General features: G+C 38.4%; 2 protein-coding genes across 7 annotated transcripts; both read right to left on the bottom strand.

Annotated features, from left to right (window-relative positions):
• Positions 1-1,554: 1,554 nt before the first annotated feature.
• Positions 1,555-8,754, bottom strand: fam83e (family with sequence similarity 83 member E). 2 transcript variants are annotated; one of them, XM_034219340.1, is made up of 7 exons: positions 7,777-8,751; positions 7,162-7,308; positions 6,118-6,242; positions 5,305-5,736; positions 4,607-4,841; positions 4,324-4,530; positions 1,555-3,519 (listed from the first exon to the last, which is right to left on the bottom strand). In XM_034219340.1, exons 1-7 carry the CDS (start codon positions 8,242-8,244, stop codon positions 3,343-3,345), a joined length of 1,791 nt encoding a protein of 596 aa, XP_034075231.1. In that variant the 5' UTR covers positions 8,245-8,751; the 3' UTR covers positions 1,555-3,342. The 2 variants fall into 2 exon arrangements, with proteins under 2 accessions (XP_034075231.1, XP_034075232.1); XM_034219341.1 differs by lacking the exon at positions 7,162-7,308 and having other exon boundaries at positions 7,777-8,754.
• A 274-nt stretch (positions 8,755-9,028) lies between these two features.
• On the bottom strand, positions 9,029-14,076 carry LOC117548220 (epithelial membrane protein 3-like). Of its 5 annotated transcripts, none has more exons than XM_034219366.1 (6): positions 13,937-14,076; positions 13,552-13,630; positions 10,814-10,942; positions 10,527-10,629; positions 10,274-10,414; positions 9,029-9,634 (listed from the first exon to the last, which is right to left on the bottom strand). In XM_034219366.1, exons 3-6 carry the CDS (start codon positions 10,889-10,891, stop codon positions 9,459-9,461), a joined length of 498 nt encoding a protein of 165 aa, XP_034075257.1. In that variant the 5' UTR covers positions 10,892-10,942; positions 13,552-13,630; positions 13,937-14,076; the 3' UTR covers positions 9,029-9,458. The 5 variants fall into 5 exon arrangements, with proteins under 5 accessions (XP_034075257.1, XP_034075258.1, XP_034075255.1 ...); XM_034219367.1 differs by having other exon boundaries at positions 10,814-10,926; XM_034219364.1 differs by lacking the exon at positions 13,552-13,630 and having other exon boundaries at positions 10,814-10,926; positions 13,937-14,072.
• Between the last annotated feature and the right edge of the window lie 5,276 nt (positions 14,077-19,352).

Raw genomic sequence — 19,352 nt, 5'->3', positions numbered from 1 at the left:
GGTTAGCTAGCTATGCTAACGGATATAAAGGGCTGTTTCTACACCGAGGTGGAGGACAGTCCTCTCCTGTCAGACTGAGAGGATCTTATAACCTCAGCTCAGTGAGGTAAGGACTCTCTCAGTGTTTAGATAGTTCACTTTAGTGTAAGTTATCTCAGTGGGTCTCAAACAGTTTGGTCACCATTTATGTAAGTATTTTCGAGGAATACCTTTATATGATCATTATAGTTATTAAAGAGAGAATAAATGAAAAACGGGTATGAAATACTATAGGACAGTAACACAAGAATACAGTTTAAAAGGGGAATGATTAGTGAAATATCCATAAAGAAAAAGTAAATCTGTGTACAGTTCTGTTTCATATGGTTGCTGAGAGATGTAGGCTATCCATAGATCTCTTCACTTTGCTCTCAAAGTGCACCAGATTGATGCATTTAACTTCAATATTTTAAAAATAATCTTCCTGGGGGAGCATGCCCCCAGACCCTCCTAGAGGAGGTTAGGTCCACCCCCACCTAAAACATGTTCACATGGATAGGATACTAAATACATTTGCACACTTTTTATATGATGGCCTATGTCCATATCAAATCAAATCAAGTTTTATTTATATAGCACATTTTTCAACGATTTTTGGTCGAGCCAAAGTGCTGTATATACAGTATAATACAAAATAACCTACAGTAAAGACACTTTACAGCAAATACAACAGCACAGTTTGTGCAGAATATCAGTATGAGAAAACGACACCCTCTGTCCTTATATGTTTCTGTTTTAGTGGTCGTGCCACAACCGTGCATGTATGCACAAGTCATAGGTGCAGTATACAATAGCACTACACCCCTGCAATGTGTGTGAAAGACAATAGACTTTACAGCATGTTTTTTTAAATTGAAGTTGCGTTGGTGTTTGTGTGTTGGTTGTTGACGGCAGTGTGTGCCCCCCCTTGGTAAATGATTGCCCCCCCATTCGATTTGTTCTAGAGCCGACCCTGTTGTAACCCCAGCCTCCCTCGCCACCAGTAAATAAAATCCCACTTTAATATTGTGTTAGCTGTAATTTAGCCCGCCAATAGTGTTTTATTTGTCAAATAGTTTACATATTTTTTGTCATGGTCAACTTTTTTATTTTCACTCTTTTAGTTATGTTTTATGTTCTATTTTGAGATGTTTTTATTGTACAATTGTTTATTTTCCACTATTTTTGTATTTCTAATTATGTGCAATACTTGTACATGCTGCAATGAAAACATTTCCCAATTTGGGATCGATAAAGTATATCGTATCAATTAACGTGCAGGGAGAGAACAAAACATATGAGTGAATAATATAAAACCAATGGAGCACTGTATCTGACTAAAAATGCAACTCCGCTTGTACGATATTTGGTAATATGAAGATTGTTCTGGATATTATAATATAATACTTAACTCCCAATGATTGCTTGCTAGCCAGCCTTTAGTCGACCTCTCACATTTATACAAATGTGGTCATGTGTCCAGGCAGCCATTCAAACCCAGCAAACATGTTTAAACCGGTGTAAACAGACATTAGAGACAGTTGGTGTATTCCTTTATTTGTTCCTTGTTGTACACGTGGTCTATGTCATGGTTCATGTGCTGTGAGTCTTAAACGTTTGGTATCAGCTATTAAAATAACTCAATTTAAATCAAAAAGTGTAAACTGTTCAACAAGCATATAACCTCATGTGCGTTAACTGTTAGCAAAAGTATTTGTCTTTCTTCTTTAAACCTTTAACATCATCACCTTTAAAACGATTATTGCATTCATTTCATATACCATCTATTTCATACTATATTAATTCCAATTAATATAATATACAAATCCTGACCTTCATACTGTATCAAAACAAATGTACATTTATATCCATTCAATAAAGGTCTACAAATATGTGTTATTCTATATTTCAATCAAAAGGTCCTATTACAATTTGTACAGCCTTGTAGTGGTGAAAAAGGTTAATACTATTCAAGAGGAACAACATTAACATAACAAAAAACAGGTAGAGGTACACAGTACATTTCTCTGAGTAAAATTGACTCAAATTGAAGAACATTTTACTCTAAAAATATTACATTTGGTCCCAACCTATATAGAGTAAAATGTACTCTTTGTTCAGAGTTGTATTTTTAGAGTTCATTTTACTCTATTATGTGCTTAGATTTGACTCTGCTTAATGGTTATTTACTCTATGTAGTGTATATTAAAAACAACTCTACTGCCATTTTACTCATAATAGAGGGTAATTTTACTCCCAATCGAACGTCATTTCACTCCAACTAGAAGGTCATTTAACTCCCAATCGAATGTCATTTTACTCCAAATAGAAGGTAATTTTACTCCAACTAGAAGGTAATTTTACTCAGAATAGAAGGTAATTTTACTCAGAATAGAAGGTAATTTTACTCAGAATAGAATAAATGAACCATAATGATCTTTATAATGAAAAAGGTCAATAAACCAAAGTGCTTAAGTAACACATGTGGGCGTGTGTGAAGCTGACCATTGAGCAGCCCGACCAAGCAAGGAGGCAGAGTTAAAACACAACCCGGTGTGGGCATTTATTCATCGCTGTGGTTCATGATACACAGCCTCAATATGACTGTCTCACGTGAACACAGTCACCAGCAACAAGGACCTCACACACACTAACAGGAAAACAGAACCTAAATACACACAGGACTAATCAAACCAACAAGACACAGGTGAGGAGGGAGGAGAAAACACAGGGGCACCAGGTGAACACAATCACAATCACCAGCAACAGACAAGACGGGAGGGGGAACACTTTTCAAACTACAACAGGAAACAGAGACAGACAAACTAAAACATAGACAGATCGTGACAAATAGATGCATACATGACATAGATTCACATGCTTCCTGTGCAATGTTTTAGCGTGGAACAAAGTAATATACTTCGCCAATAATGAAGCTATATAATATAAGAGACCGAGATCTACGGCCCCAGAGATCACCGCCGTTACATCGTGGTCATGGTTTGACTCCAATAGAATTGACTCTGCATTTTTGATCACACTCTAGAAGCTATGAGTAATAAATACACTCCAAAATGATTAAATATCACTATTTCAGAGCAAAATAGTAATTGCTCTGGAAAAAATACTCACCAATATTTCCTGTGTAGAATTTACAGACATGCATATAACAATGGCTTTATTCTCAGAGTCATAGCCTGTTTTTGGCCTGATTTGGGTTAACACTGCAGAGGTTGTAACCATCCACTGTTGACGGCTGTCCTTGGTCAGTGAAAACAAATGTTTTTACAGAAGTTATTGATCATGTATGTTCTTCCTTGCTTCTCATTCCTGCTTTCCCTCCGCCTCTGCGAGTGGCCACCTCCAGGACGCATAAGAGGAGCTGCGGGGCCTCTCTCTGGGCAAAAGGTTTTGTTGACTTCTGTACAATAACGGTTTCAACTCATCGTTCCTCTTCCTCATCAGGTTAAGAGCAGGTGTCATTTGATCTGGGTCAAAGCACTGTCAAAGAAAAAAGGAGATTTAAGGCACCAAAAACACATTCAAATCATATCATTACAAGTTATGTTTAGCTTAATATGCAAAGTAGCCATTACCTTATTAAATATGTTTGATTTAAATATACATGAAACACAAATCTGATTATTGGATAAAGGCTCAATATTCATATTTATCACCTAAAGTTAGACATTTGTTTTTTGTTTTAAATGTTTTTGTTCAGAGATATTATGTAAACAAATGGAAATGAGACATTATCTAATGCTGACTTTTGGGTTATACTTACAACTCAATGTCTATTTTGGCTGTTTACTTTTCACTAGATATACAATGGGCGACTGTGGCTGCAAGGAAGTGCAGTCGCCTTTCAATCAGGAGGTTGTGGGTTCGATCACAGCCCTTGCAGTCAACATGTTGATATATCCTTGGGCAAGATACTTAACCCCGAGTTGCTCTCGATGGCATGTGTGAATGTTAGCTTACATGTGCAAATGACACTGCTCTGTATGAATGGTGTGAATGATGACTTGTGTCATGTAAAATGCTTTGAGTGGTCTTAAAGACTGGATAAAGCACTATATAAGTAGAGTCCATTTTCAATTTTACCAAAATAGCCCAAACTCTTAAAATTGTCCATTGCATTAAAAATATATGTTTTTTCCTGTATTGTCTTAGCTTAAAAAGAGTAACATCTCTGTAAGCTTTGAACGGGGCTGTTCATTTATTTTCGTAAGAAGTATCTCCTCCTCCATCACTACTTCTTCACAAGCACATACAGAAAGAGATATAAAGAATCCACACACTTACACTAGCCATAAACCTTGGCATCGGGACTCCTCTGTTTTGTGTTTTGTTTACACTCAGCTCCATCATAGTCTGGGTCAGTTCTGACGCGGCGGCCTTCGATCCCTTCCTGATCTGTCCTGAAGGGCTCTGCTGGGGATGAGTCCTCTTCATGATGTCACTCAGGGATTTGTAGCTCTCAGACTGCGGCACCATTAGGATCAGAGGTTTCTGTGAGGAGAGAAATGCATCTCAGTTTTCCACAATTTTAACTCAAGTGCTTCGGTAGAAAAGGCCTGTTACTTACTCTAGAAGATGGTTTGTTCTCCATGGGTGAGCTAGTTTTATTTATGCTTCCCACTTTTCCCAATATGGCTTCCCTCTTTAAGGTCTCTCTTCTCTCCGAAAACGGAAGGATGTTTATATGGTGTGTTGGTTCTATTCCTTTATCATCAAGTCTTGTTCGTGTTATGTCATCTAAATTGGTGCTCTTCTCTGCGGAGAGTTGTCGGGAAATAGCCTTATTTATTATGTGATCCACCCTGCAGGGAATAAAAACAATAACACAATAAATCAACAATTTTCTATGGAAATAATCAAGATTCCAGGAAAGAGATTAGCATAAAACGTTATTAGAAGAAGACAAGAACAAATACTCTTCATCAGTATTATTTTAAAAAATGACTGTAAGAAGACATACTTGAAAGTTGGTAATTTATGTTTCGATACACCCTGTCACATACAGAAAGAACGCAATATATAAGTCATGCAAACAACCTGTAACACAAAATATTACACAACAATTCTGTGCTAGGGGAAATTAATTAGAGAATGAAAAGAAACAGAAAACATGTTTCAATTTTTCATTTGGGTGTCAGTTTTCAGTATTAAGTTACATTTTAATTAAAAATACCAACATTGTATTTGTGTAAATGACAATTATAAAAGCATTCTGTATGATTGGTCCAAATACAACTTAGATTGAAGTCAAGATGATCCATTTACCTTTTGTTATCCACAAATTGGTTTTCATTGTAAGTAGGCCTAAAACTGTCCGTAAAGAGTGTGTTTTTATCAAACAGCATTTGGCTCTGCATCTGCATTTCCTTGGCCATGATTTCCTCCTGCTGATCAAGAGGACTGCACTTTGTAGTGTGTATAACCCCCATGGCTACCCAGTCAAGGAGGGAATCAGCAGGTGGGGATGGAGGATTGGTAATCTCAGGCTCATACAGGTGATGTCTTTGAAACCCGAGATCTGAGCAGTCTTTCAGATGATGAGTCACATCTACATGAGTCCCTGCCTCCCTCCATGTGTCGGGGACAGGGAGTGAAGCAGCAAAAAGGGTCCTGAACTCCCTGTCGAATGATTCTACCACTGGGCCGTTCAGAACGGTGATCAGCTGCCGGTGCAGGTGGGCGTCGGTCCATGTGAGGCTGCAGAGTGCAAAGATAGCTTGTTATATCAGTGTTTCCGATACATTTAAAGGAAAATGAAGGATGACAGTAAATATTAGGATCAAAACCAAACATTCAATCAAGCTGTAAGCCAAGGATGTAACAATATAGTATGAAAATGTAAAGAAAAAGTTAATTGAACTGTCAGTTTATTAATTGTTCTAGGAAAATACAACCATAAAAAATGATGGGAATAAAGTACCCATCATTATAACCTTTTTGTATTGAATATAGAAAGTAATGGGTCTATTGAAATTATAAACAATACAAAAATGGCATGAAGTTATTATCCACATGTCAATGATGATTTCTACAATAAGGAAAACAATGGGAAATGAGGTAAATGAAACAACTGCTCACCTGTAGCTGCCATGAATCACTGTCTGTAAATCGAACAGAAGGAAATTATCTTTCATTTCTCCGACCACCATTCTTCCTGTCCTCGAACAAAAGGTTTTCCCACCAAGAACACGTACCTGCATGTTCTGCCAAACCACAAACCAGAGTTGAAATTTGAGATAGAAGGAAATGAAAAAGGTGTTGTTTATCTTTGATACAATGAGATGAAGCGGCATAATATCTTACACAGGGTTTATAGTAAACAAGAGTATCCATGCAAGGGGCCCTGTGAGGCTGTACTATAGACATAGCAGTGCTTTGAGCCAAAAGCTAACGTCAGAGTGTAAACATGCTTACATTCACACGGCTGATGATTAGCAGAAACAGGTTTACCATGTTCACCATCTTAGTTTAGCATGTTAGCATGCACAAATGTGCAAGTTAGTAACAGAAACAAAGTAAAGATGAAGAGATGTGATTGTCATTAGTTTTGCACTTTTTTGCGTCATTAACCAAAGTATTTGGCCTGAGGGCATCAGATGAAAGTTAAGGGATCACCAACCTGACAAAATTCATTCTGAGGGGTTGTAATGTCTTCACCAAATGTAATGGCAACCAATACAATAGTCAATGCAGTTATCTAAAAACCATAAATGTCAACCTCATGGTGAGCAAGAGTCATTTTTGGGATGGAGAACTTAAAATGTGGTTCATTCATCAATTTCATAAACTGCTATCATGAAATGAATTGATATCTTGTAGTAGGGTATTCAACATCAGGCACAGCATTTCACCACCTCAAGAGAAACAGTCAACTGTGAATGCTCTGCAACCAGTTTAACTATTGCCAAGAGTACATTTCACATTCCTAAGATTATTCAACAGGAATGTAAGAGTAAAAGGACACCACTACACAAAATGCAGTGTATCAAGTTTATAACAATGCTTTAAGATGTAACCCAGTGGCACTTTTGACTGGCGGTGCTTGGGTTAATTTATTGTCATGTCAAACATACCCAATCAAATGGCTGCTAGGTGTGTGCTAATTTGCAGGAGGTGACTCACCGGATGCCTGAGCCTGTTGAGCGTGAAGTTCTCTTGAATGGACCTTTGGTTCAGGATGATGTACACAGGGACACCCCGGGATGCAGCTTTGTGTAAATCTCCAATAATTGCACTATCTGTCAACTTGTCCGTTACAATGGCAATTACCTGTGTATTATACAAATATGTTCCTTAGTCTGTACTTGATCGGAATGTCCAGAAAGTGGCATACACAAAATTGAACCCTTTATTTCTTCTTTATTTTTCTAAAAGAAATCATATTGATGCAGAAAAGGAAGATGTGATGCTACTTCACAGAAGTAAAACTGAACTAATATTAACCACAAAAGTAGTGGAGCTGGTAAAGTTGCTTCATGTTACTATATTTTATGTATTGTTGAAAAGTTTAAATTGAAGGAGTTCTTTATATTGTATTCTATTCTTTTAGTACGATCTTTAACTTAAGTCTCCAGATTAACATAGCAAAAAAGAAGATGTATCTCTGAAATATAGTGGTGTTAAAGTATTAACTCTCAATAAATTACATTATCATAAAAACAGTTCTTAAATCAGAGTGTTCCAGCTCTACCATATGAAAATAAACGTGTTTATCCATAACATGATATATTTGCATACTTCGCCAGCATTTTGCAAGTGCCATCTGATGATCTGCCTGACAGAAGGGTCTCCCTCTGCAGGAGGGCTGGTGTGGACTCTAACGCTGTCTTTGGCTCCCCAGGGGCTCTTCTCAGGCCAGCCCAGATCCAGGCCCGGTGGTGGTGTGTCTGTGAAGGAGGGGAAGTATGTGGAACAGAAGTCCTCCATCTCTGAGCTGCCGTCCTCTCCATTCTCCTGTCTTTGCACCTGTAGCGGGTGAAGGCGATAGTCCTGAGCCCAGCTGCTTATCTGGCTGACCTCTTCAGAAGACAGGAAGCAGCCGGAGCGCTCTGTGTCGATGGAGCTGTAGAAGGCCTCTGGTCCTGCATTGAGGAGTCTCTCCACTGCCTGACGCTCCTTCTCACAATGGAGGAACTCTGGGGAGGACTCATTCACCGGTAGAAAAACTACATTCTCATCAAGGCTCTGCTCGTGTGAGTTGGACATGACGGCAGCCTGATGTCTCTGTGTAAAACTGCTAACAAAGTTTCCACTACTGATTTCTGTAGTGTGATATCAAATCTAACCCAGACCAGCTCACGTCACCCTTGGATCTAGTTGAAGTAATTCCATTCATTCTTCTGGCAAAAAGTCACAATATCTCCATGTTGGCAAGACCACCTCCTGGAAAGCATGTCTCATCTCTCAGGCTCGAGTATCACTAAAAAGCTCTTAAGAGCTATACCTCTTCATGTGTTCCTTCCCATGCCGATCGTCTCACCTCTCCAAACACTTCCACTCCTTCCAACCGACATTGTTCTCAGATTCCAGACATTCTACAAAGCTGACAGATCCGTTCGCTGCTCAGACACACAGTCTCGAGCCGAATGTGTCGCTCTATGGTCTTCACAGCTGCAGTATTTTTACTTAAATCAGAGTCTTTGGTATTCTGGCTCTAGGTCATACACTAAACGCGTTCGACGTGTGTGGCAACAAATAGTGCCGTGTCAACTTTGTCTTAGAGACTGCTTCTTACCTCACAGCTCCCTTTTTGGACTGGTCCAGCCTGACAGGTAGGTTTGGAGGCAACAGTTTCACACTACACATAACTTTCCATCTAAAAGGTATAATTACAGTAGTTTCGTTTTTATTACCTCTGGGAAAAATGTGTTGGTGAATGTGATACTGCTGAAGTGTAACCAATATCTTATTAGTTCTCTATCAACTTCCTCTGAAATGATGTGGAAAATGCAAGCATACCACATCAACGTAAACATTGAATGCCACAACATGTTGACTGATGCTTTAACAACGATTGGCACACCCTTTAGCAACCACAGCATAACATCAGAGGATTGCACCTTCTGTTTACTTTAATAAGTACACAGATATATACAAAACATATCAAACATAATCACAATCATACATTAAGTACAAGGTATACATTGATTAGCAAATACTTCCATTACAGAATTCTTCATGATTAGAAGTTTTCTTGATTTGGTCTTGAGTAACAATAACAATGTGTCTCCAAGAGAGTCATCATCATGACATATCGTCCCGCATACCATGTAGCATGGTAGGGTGGATTTTGTGTCTGAAAGTATTACATCATTTAAAGAAGTATTTTCTTCTTAGTCTCTTATCTCCTCATGTGCACTATCTTTACTCTGGAATGTGAGTGAAGAGCTTTTTTATTTTGCATATTTTCTGTTTGTGGCTCACTGCTTCTTGCGCAGGTGGGCGTATAGCACTCCACTGACCAGGAGGAGAGGGACACACAGCCAGGCCAGGATGAAGCAGTAGCCAAAGCGTCCTTTGCTAAGATCTCTGGATTCACTTAAGATCTCCTTTCTGTGGAAGGTGAAGATGAGGCAAGCAGCAAAGACTGTGAAGCCTGCAGGAGCAAGACATTAAAAGGTTTTAGTTCAAAATGTCTCACCACACCTGTTCATTTCATGGTATGCCTGTGTGACTACCTGATAAGGATTAATTAGGATCCCTTTGTAAATATAAATAAAACACTTTGAAATAGAATTCTCGAAAACAGATGGGCATGTATGTTTTTACAGGATTAACTAGTGCATTTATAGGGGACTATAATTAACTAACATTTTCCGTTGTAGATTATTATAGTCTTGTTTATTATTAATAGCAGCAAGACTGTGAATGTGGGATAGACTGATATTCAAATTGATACAACTATATATTCATCTAAATTAATATAAAGTCACGATTCCAAAAAAACACAAAATAATGAGAGAGAAAAACCAAGCTGATTTCACTCATCAAGTTATACTTTGACAGACCTGTCAAGTTATACTTTGACAGACCTGTCAAGTTATACTTTGACAGGTCTACTCTCGTAACAACTGTAGAAACAAAAGCTACATTTGCAAAGAAAATATAAGTGCAGTCAAGTTTTCACAAAAGATTCAAAGCTTTCATGGCTCTTAAAAGTGAAAAAATAAAAAGCTGTTTTTTTTTTTTCATTGACAACATTTGATATGGCTTATGTAATAACTCAAGACTTCACCTGCAAATGCCTGACAGAGGCCTGTGAAGTAGAAGAGTCCTCCTCTGGACATGGTGACCAGCTGACCGAGAAAAACCAGGAAGGAGATGGAGGAGAAGACCACAGAGAGGACCATGAGGGCCTGGACCGACTGCAGCCAGTCTGGGAGAGTGAGTCAGAGAATGAGTGTAAGACACTCACAAGCAAAACACAATGCAAAACTTGACCAGTAAATAATGCAGGCTAGCATGCAAACAAATCATTTAAAATGTACCGCTCTCATTTGTAGCAGCACACATCCAGGTCTTCGTGGCATTATCATGGAAGCAGTTATACCAGAGGTCTGTGATTTCTAAATCATCCCATATCCACCAGGACTGCAGAAAGAATAAAAGAAAGCAAAAATAAAGATTGGTTCAGTTTTCGAAGACAGGTTCTCAGAATTGCACAACACCACAGCTGGCAGTAGTTGATGTGCAGCATTTGTGTGAGCCTTTATTCACATCATACAGGGATCAACAGTGACATCTACTGTAGGAAGAGAGAAAACATGCGTCTCACCTTCTCCAGGGTGGCGATGAGGAGCATGGCCAAGGTCACCAAATGCAGCACGGTCATGAATATGAGCAGGAAAACCATGGCTGCTTGGAAATGAGGGAAAAGTGTGGTATATCCTGTGTACAAACAAACCTGTAATGTAATTTAGTTGGAATGCTGATACAGCATTCCCACTATATGTTATTCTACGCACAAAAAGTTTATTATTATTCCGCCGGAATTTTGGCCCTCTTCTCCTCCCGCATTGAACATCGCAGAAACTCCATTCAAACATCAAAACGTTCAGCTCAGTCGGGAATCGATGGCTATTACTTTTCTCATTCATAACTTTCATAATTCCAGAGATACATCCCATAATTCATACATTTTTTAACATTGAAGTCAATGGAGAAAATCTTCAGACTTCAACAAATCTTCATGCGACTTCAACTGCTAACTGTTCATTCATACTTTCACTCAGAAACCTCATTCCAACTTTAAAATGTTACACATCTTTCTGACATTATTCGTGTAACACAACTTTGAAATCTGATTCTTACTTTTAGAGATATTAAACATTGTTCAGGCCTTGTTAAAGAGGTTTTCTTCAGATTTTAACATTAACTAGAGTGCGTGATGTCACAGCTAGAGGGTAGGAAATCTTGAAATGTGCCTTCATATTTTTTTTTTTAAACTGCCATAATTCCCAAACCCTACATTCCTGAGACATAATTTATCATGACAAACGTAGGAAAACATCTCGTAGCTTGAAAAATGACAAATAATTAAGCAAAGATAATTCAACAAAATGCCTCTTGAGGGCATGAAGTGACAAAAAGTTTCAACATGCCTCCTTTCAAGCCCATTGTAATTTCAGGCTGATATTTCCTCACAGCAGCAGCCGCACACCTTTAGTTAAACTGCCAGAAAGGCCACATTATTAACCCGAAAGTACACAAAAATTACACTTCAGATACTCACGGTTTTCTCATAACTTCAGTGAAAATGCTCCAAACGCCCCAAAACTTCACATGTTTGGTAACGATGCAGCCATCAACGCATCTAAGCGTATTATGGGATGTCATCAAATGCCGTTGGCATGGCGACAGATCATTCACCATTAAGTTAGTTCAAAGGTTTGCAGTTGAAATATTCTGCTTCTTTTCCAAGCCTTTTTACTTTCTTTTCTTCTCTCATCACACATTCAAGCCCCCAGTGTTCATGTATCATTTCAATCTCAAATCTTCACTTTCTTCTTACACATTACATTTCAGCAAAGCAGTTTAGCGTCAGCTTTTCAGCATAAAGCATTCCCACTAGCAATTTCTTCAGGAATTGCATTCTCTAGTTATAATTATAGAATTGCATCTGTAAAATCTGTTTGGGCTACAGGAGTGATGTAATGCTCATCAGCAGGTTTCCTCTTGTATTGTATTTGTTCAAAATACCTTTGTTTCTAATAGTGTCCATCTGACTATATGTATTAATCATTTGTTTGAAACTTCTTTAGCAGCTGCGTGTTTGTTCTGCCATTGTAGCCAGGGAATGAACAACAATGTGACGGCACTTTCTGCCTATATGTAAAGTATCAGTGTGACATCACAACTGAATGAAAGTGAAGTTGACTTTAAAAAATTGAATTATCCATTTTTATGATATAGGAACTTTGATATTTGTGAATCAGCAGCTTTATGGTCCATTTCCAAAATGCTCATCAGATTTCTAAAGGAAGTGGCCTGAAACAATGGACCCTGTGTCGGCCTCTTGGGGAAACTCTGAGCACTTTCATCACGCATCTCAACATCTGCACTGACAATCTCTGCCCATTTATCAGCCACAAGCATGCAAGACACAGAGAGTTTCTCTTCGTCTCCAGAGCAGCTCCGGTCTCTGAGGAATCAGAACATCAACTCCCTGGAACAATTGTAAACAAGCTTTATCCTGAAACTTTACCTAACAAGGTCTGACATATCCAAAGTCAAAGATCCTTGCAGTATAAAGGATGATTATCCATCATAATACATCGGGTTCAATTTGAGAAAAAAACATTTAAATTCTCTTATGATACAATGTCATATTGTGTTAAGATTGATAACAATCTAGCGCCTCTTGAATAACTTCCATTTCTTTGTTTTGTACGCTTTTGTACAATTATGGTTAAAGACTCAATTTTTCTTACACCGTATATTGAGCAAGGTTGAATTGGCAAGAGGATAACAATGAATCAGACTGATAGCGCTATTTTTCTTTCAAATATTTTATAGATATTATGATAATATTATCACTGGTGCATTGCTTTTGCCATGATAATTGTTTAGTGAAAGTCTGAAATCTTACAGCCCTTAGCCAAAAAGGCATTTAAATAGGAACAACTCTAAAAAGGAGAAATGAATGACTCAATGGTATGATTCACTTTTTTCTATCCAACATTTTTGAGGACACTTGCAAAAACAGGCAATCGCATCATTAAGCAAGACTTTTTGGTTTCATTTCCCATAGATACAGGTATAAATAACTAACGGCAAAAAAAACATAACGGACATCATGTCAAACGTAAATACAGTAATAACTAAAAAACGAATAATCCTAAAACAGAAACAAGTGTTATGTGCAGTTTTTCTATGCTGTTATGGGACCTTAACTGTGCATCTTGTAAATTGTTGCTAGCCAATTTCATAAATCATTAAATCACTTTTGAAATACAAATGGTGGGGTAGACCTTTCCTTTTCGTAAATGGTCCTCTCTTAACAAGACAACTTACTTTAAGGAATGAGTATCCTACGCCTTGCTCATGTTTGTCTTTCCCACCCAGCTCTGTCCAGAGGGGGAAACCACTGTTGCTGTTCCATTGTGGACAATTCAGAGAGGCATGTGTTTGATTAGATAGTGCTACATCTGGTTTACATAATGTTGAGGTAACTAGCACAGGCAGTAAGGAAGGTGATGATTACAGAAAATGCACTGTTGATCAACAGAAACGCAGCCTTATGAAGGTTAAATATCATAATGAAACCGTATTTTAGCATTTGATCACATTAGGGAGTGACCTGCATTTTATTTGGCAATAGATTCATCATACTAAGCTGTACGTGAAAGTCCAGGAATAATGTCTGTTTAAGCTCACATAACAAAGATGAAGTTCTTACCCTTCAGCTACAGAGCTTTTGAGTCTGTAATGTTCAGTGGTTGTTGACAACTGCTTTCTAGTTGCAGTTATCCTTCCTCTGCCCTTTTCTGGTCTCACAGTCTTGGCTCCAAAACTTCGAAAAGGCTACAGAAAAGGAATGTGGAGTTAGATATAGGAGGAGTCATCAACACCCATTTCCTCTAGAGTTACTGCCCTCCCCCTCAAATGTGTGGTCTGGACCAACTCAATACCAACAATAACATTCCTCTAGAACTGAATAAAAACTGAATATTTCCTCAAAAGCTGCACACATTCAATCTGTATTGAATTGTAGAACTAAATAAGATAAGGTAATGTGTGCTTACATATTTTAAGACTTCACACAATTGAAACACATTTGTCGTAATTTCAACTGTGCTGGATGTGTGGGCTCGCAATGGTTACATTTTGTATTATTAAAGCCTCACCTGTGCAAAAGCTGTTCTCATGCTGTGCAGCTGGCATGAGGACCACCACAGTATTTCCAGAGTGAGGTGATTGAAAGGCAGGAAGTAGGGCTGAATACTGCCCAATCTTTACTTAAATCTCAGACCTCCCAGGACACAACATACAGTGTTTAATAAATGTAATCACTAGGAAAAATATCAATTTGCATAAGTATTAATTTTTGATAAATGACAAAACAATGGGGGAACAATATTATTTGTCCACCAAGGGCGAAAATGTATCATCATCTAATGCAGTGGTCACCAACCTTTTTAAGCCCAAGATCACCGACCTCGGCCTATAGGTGAAAGGCGAGATCTACCTATTGCAGAATTGAGTGAAAAAGACGGCCCAGACAGTGCTTCCAATTTGAGGCCTTTTATATAGGCTAATTGCATCTGAATTACTGTTACAATGAAGGCTCCATAATCAGCTCACGGCATATAGGCAGGGGTAAAGTGCTTTTTTTATGAGTGGGGGGCGGACCTCACCTCCTCTAGGGGGGTCCTCACCTCCTCTAGGTCCTCATCTCCTCTAGGGGGGTCCGGAGGGATGCTCCCCCGGGAATATCTTTTTTAAATATTGAAGCTAAAAGCATCAATCTGGTGCACTTTGAGAGCAACATGAAGAGATCTATGGATACCTCTCTCAGCACCCATATGAAACAGAACTGTAAACAGATTTTCTTTTTCTTTATGGATATTTTACAAATCACTCCCCTTTCAAACTGTATTCTTGTTTTACTGCCATATAGTATTTCATTTATCTCTCTCTATATATATATATATATCTCTCTCTATATATATATCTCTCTCTATATATATATCTCTCTCTCTATATATATATCTCTCTCTATATATATATCTCTCTCTATATATATCTCTCTCTCTATATATATATATATATATATATTTTGAGTCCCAAATATGTGTAGCTGTGTGTGTGTTCTATGCCAGTGGAGCCCAGTAAGAACCGGTGTGGGTTTCCCTGACCCCTGGGTAGTTTCTGGAAGACTATAATCCTGGTCTTTTCCAGATTAACTGTCAGGGCCCAGATCTGACAGAAGCTTTGCAGATGATCCATTTGCTGTTGTAATGCCTCCTTAGATGGAGCTAGCAATATTAGATCATCTGCAAACAGGAGGCATTTAATTTGTGTGTCAGAGAGGGTGAGTCTAGGGATATCGAATTGTTCTAATGATTTTGCAAATTGATCAATATAAATGTTAAATAGGGTGGGGCTGAGACTGTGGGGGGAAGAAATCTGTTTCCATATTGCCAATTTTCACCGCACATTTATTATTGGTATACATTGCTTTAATGATATCATATGTTTTTCCCCCCTGCACCGTTTTTAATCAACTTCAGGAACAGACCGTTATGCCAAATTGAGTCGAATGCTTTTTTGAAATCTACAAAACAAGAGAAAATCTTCTTATTTTGGTGCACACGTTTATTAATCCAATCCAATCCATTTTATTTATATAGCACATTTAAAAACAACAGAGTTGAACAAAGTGCTGTACATCAACTGTATAAAAACATAGCATAAATACATAAAAACAGACAGGACATGAAACAAATGTAATACACGAGACAATGAAACCAGATCAGAAGCCACCGACTGAAAAACTCTCCTATATGACGTAAAAATAATACAAAACACTAGTAAGGTAAAAAATAAATAAAAACCACATTTAACAGCACAAGTGTCACCTGGTCTGTACAGTAAAAGCCAGGGAAAATAAGTGGGTTTTTAAACGAGATTTAAAAACAGGCAGAGTTGGAGCAAGTCTAACCTGGAGGGGTAATTTGTTTGGAGCTGCAACAGCAAAGGCTCTGTCTCCCCGCTGCTTTAGCCTCGATTTTGGGACTTCCAGAAGGAGTCTGTCAGCAGACCTCAGTGACCGTGTGGGTGTGTATGGTTTTAAAAGATCTGCCAGGTACGGTGGGGCTAAAGCGTTCAGGGCCTTGTATGCGAACAGCAACATTTTAAACTGTATTCTAAAATGGACTGGTAGCCAATGTAAAGAGGCGAGTACAGGCGTAATATGTTCACGCCTGCCTGTCCTTGTAAGGAGGCGTGCAGCAGCATTCTGGACCAGCTGTAGGCGTGACAGGGAAGCCTTGGTCACTCCAATATAAAGAGCATTGCAGTAATCCAGTTTAGTGGATATACAACAATGTATTACTTTCTCAAAGTCATTAAAAGAAAGGAAAGGCTTGACCTTTGCTAAAACTCTTAGCTGAAAGAAGCTGGATTTTACCACAGAGTTAATCTGTTTGTCTAGTTTAAAATCACGATCAATGCGTACACCCAGGTTTGTGACAATGGGTTTCACATATGGGACAAGAGAATCCAGCACAGGTGGGGCATTCATTTCATTTCAAACCTTTATTTAGACAGATAGGTCCCTTGAGATCATGGATCTCTTTTACAAGGGAGACCTGCATCAATTTAGTTCCACATGAAACATAAAAACAACATAAAAACAAACAATAGAGGACATCATATTTACATATTCACCAACACTTACAAACACCCATAGTGTCAGGAAGCATCTCGTGCAGACGTGCCTTAAAAACATTCAGAGAAATATAATTGCTCAATTTCAATTTGGACTGTAGGCTGTTCCAAGCAAGTGGAGCTGCGCACATAAAAGCTGTCTTACCTAAGACAGTCCTTACTCTTGGTACATCTAACAAGACTACATCCTGCGATCTCAGACAATAGCTGCTTGCAACTTTCTGCTTTACCAGAGAACAGATGTAATACGGGAGTTTGCCCAACATAGCTTTATAAATAAAAGTGTACCAGTGACTGAGCCTCCGTACAGAGAGTGATGGTAAACCTGCCTTGGCATACAGGGTACAGTGATGTGTAAGCGCTTTACAATTTGTGACAAATCTCAGAGCACTGTGATACGCAGCATCCAATTTGCTCAGGTAATTGACAGGTGCATTCATATACAACAAATCACCATAGTCCAGCACAGGTAAAAAGGTCACAGTGACTAGCCTTTTCCTGGCTTCAAAAGAGAAACAGGACTTGTTTCTAAAAAAGAACCCTAGTCTAACCCTCAGCTTTTTAAGCAGGTTATTGACATGAAGTTTAAAAGAGAGACAATCATCAAGCCAGATACCAAGGTATTTGTAACAGGCAACAACTTCAAGTTTTGTTCCTTGCGTAGTTACAATATCTAAAACAGGCTCTGGTGTCTTTTTTGCTTTTGAAAAGAGCATTACCTTGGTTTTATCCACATTTAAAAGAAGCTTTAATTCAGAGAGCTGAGTCTGAATAATGTTAAAAACAGCCTGTAATTTAACAACAGCCTCTTTAATGGAAGGACCTGCACAATACATCACAGTATCATCCGCATAAAAATGTAAAGTAGCTTCATCCACATTATCACCTACGCTGTTAATATATATGGAGAATAAAAGTGGTCCTAAAACAGAACCTTGTGGTACACCATTAGAAATGTTTAACCACTCAGAAGACAGTCCATCAAAATGAACACATTGGGACCTTTCAGAGAGGTAGTTCACAAACCACCAATACTGAGTAGCCTCTGCTTTAAATTGCGATGATCAACGGTGTCAAACGCTTTGGAAAGGTCAATAAACAGAGCTGCACAACTCTGCTTATTATCCAAAATACTAGTAATGTCATTTACCACTTTCATTGTCGCAGTGATGGTGCTGTGTCTCTTTCTGAATCCCGACTGATGTCTAGACAGGATATCATTTATACATAAAAACTCCTTTACTTGTTCACTCACAAGTCGTTCGAGCACCTTAGCCAGAACTGACAATTTGGAGATTGGCCTAAAGTTATTTAAAATAGTTGCCTCCCCTCCTTTTAGCAAAGGCAAGACATAAGCAGACTTCCATACTTTTGGAATTGTATTTGTGCTGAGGGAGAGGTTAAAAAGAGAAGTAAGAGGTGGAGCAATAAAATCTGCAGCTATCTTTAAAAAGAAAGTTTCTAAGTTGTCCGGGCCAGCCGGTTTCCTAGGATCTAACTTGGATAGTGCTTCATGAACAATACCAATAGTTAAAGGAGTAAAACTGAAAGGGTTTTCCAGACCACATTGTTCAGAGTCAAGGATTGGAGCGTTCACAGAAGCAGAAGTACAGTCAGTGACAGAATCAAACAGAGAGCCACAAGACACAAAATGCTTATTAAGGCAATTTAGCATAGTAGCCCTGTCTGATATAATGCCAGATGCTGTGGTGAGGCACGGAGGTAGCTCATTTGGGATATCACCAGTGGAAATCGATTTTATGGCTTTCCAACATTTCCTAGGATTATTCAGGTTTTCTGTGGTAACTGACAAATAGTACTTTGATTTAGCACTTTTTATTTGAGATGTGAAGCTATTTCTTAGCTGTCTAAAGCGTAGCCATTCTACCTCTGAGCCTGATTTCCTAGCCTTAGTCCAAGCATTGTTTCTCTCATGAAGGAGACTGGACAGCTCAGCAGAAAACCAGGGATTGTTTCGTCCCTTCACTCTAAATTTACGCAGAGGTGCATGTCTATCTATAATTTTCATAAAACCAAGATAAAAATAAGACCATGCAGTTTCTACATCAGCACACAGATTGATTTTACCCCAATCAAAATCAAACAGATCATGTAAAAAACCCTGCTCCACAAAGTGTTTTTTGTCTCTCTTTGTGATGATACGTGGTTTAACCTTTTGGACCTTAGTGTCCCTAATTGTGGCTACAACACAGTGGTCACTCACATCATTAGCAAATACTCCCACAGATGAGTATTTATGTGGAACATTTGTTAAAATTAGATCAATTAAGGAGGATTTATTTGGGGACTTAATATTTGGGCGAGTAGGACTGTCTATAATCTGGGTAAAATTCAAAGAGGTACACAGGTTTTTAAAATCCTCTGACACAGAAGTTAACCAGTCCCAATTAAAATCACCAAGC

Source organism: Gymnodraco acuticeps, unplaced genomic scaffold, assembly GCF_902827175.1.
Source record: "Gymnodraco acuticeps unplaced genomic scaffold, fGymAcu1.1, whole genome shotgun sequence".
NCBI lineage: Eukaryota > Metazoa > Chordata > Actinopteri > Perciformes > Bathydraconidae > Gymnodraco > Gymnodraco acuticeps.
Note: the sequence above shows the minus strand (reverse complement) of the source record. Positions and strands in the feature narration are given on the sequence as shown.

Bases quoted from the DNA above. Each gene is read 5' to 3' on its own strand.
- fam83e (XM_034219340.1), bottom strand. From the start codon at position 8,244: ATGTCCAACTCACACGAGCAGAGCCTTGATGAGAATGTAGTTTTTCTA. The intron at 6,243-7,161 runs GTGAGTCACCTC...GTGGTTTGGCAG, and splicing joins TCAACAGGCTCAGGCATCCG to AACATGCAGGTACGTGTTCT. The intron at 5,737-6,117 runs GTGAGCAGTTGT...TGCACTCTGCAG, and splicing joins GTGATTCATGGCAGCTACAG to CCTCACATGGACCGACGCCC.
- LOC117548220 (XM_034219366.1), bottom strand. From the start codon at position 10,891: ATGGTTTTCCTGCTCATATTCATGACCGTGCTGCATTTGGTGACCTTG. The intron at 10,630-10,813 runs GTGAGACGCATG...TTCTTTCTGCAG, and splicing joins TCATCGCCACCCTGGAGAAG to TCCTGGTGGATATGGGATGA. The intron at 9,635-10,273 runs GTGAAGTCTTGA...TTGCTCCTGCAG, and splicing joins CCTCTGTCAGGCATTTGCAG to GCTTCACAGTCTTTGCTGCT.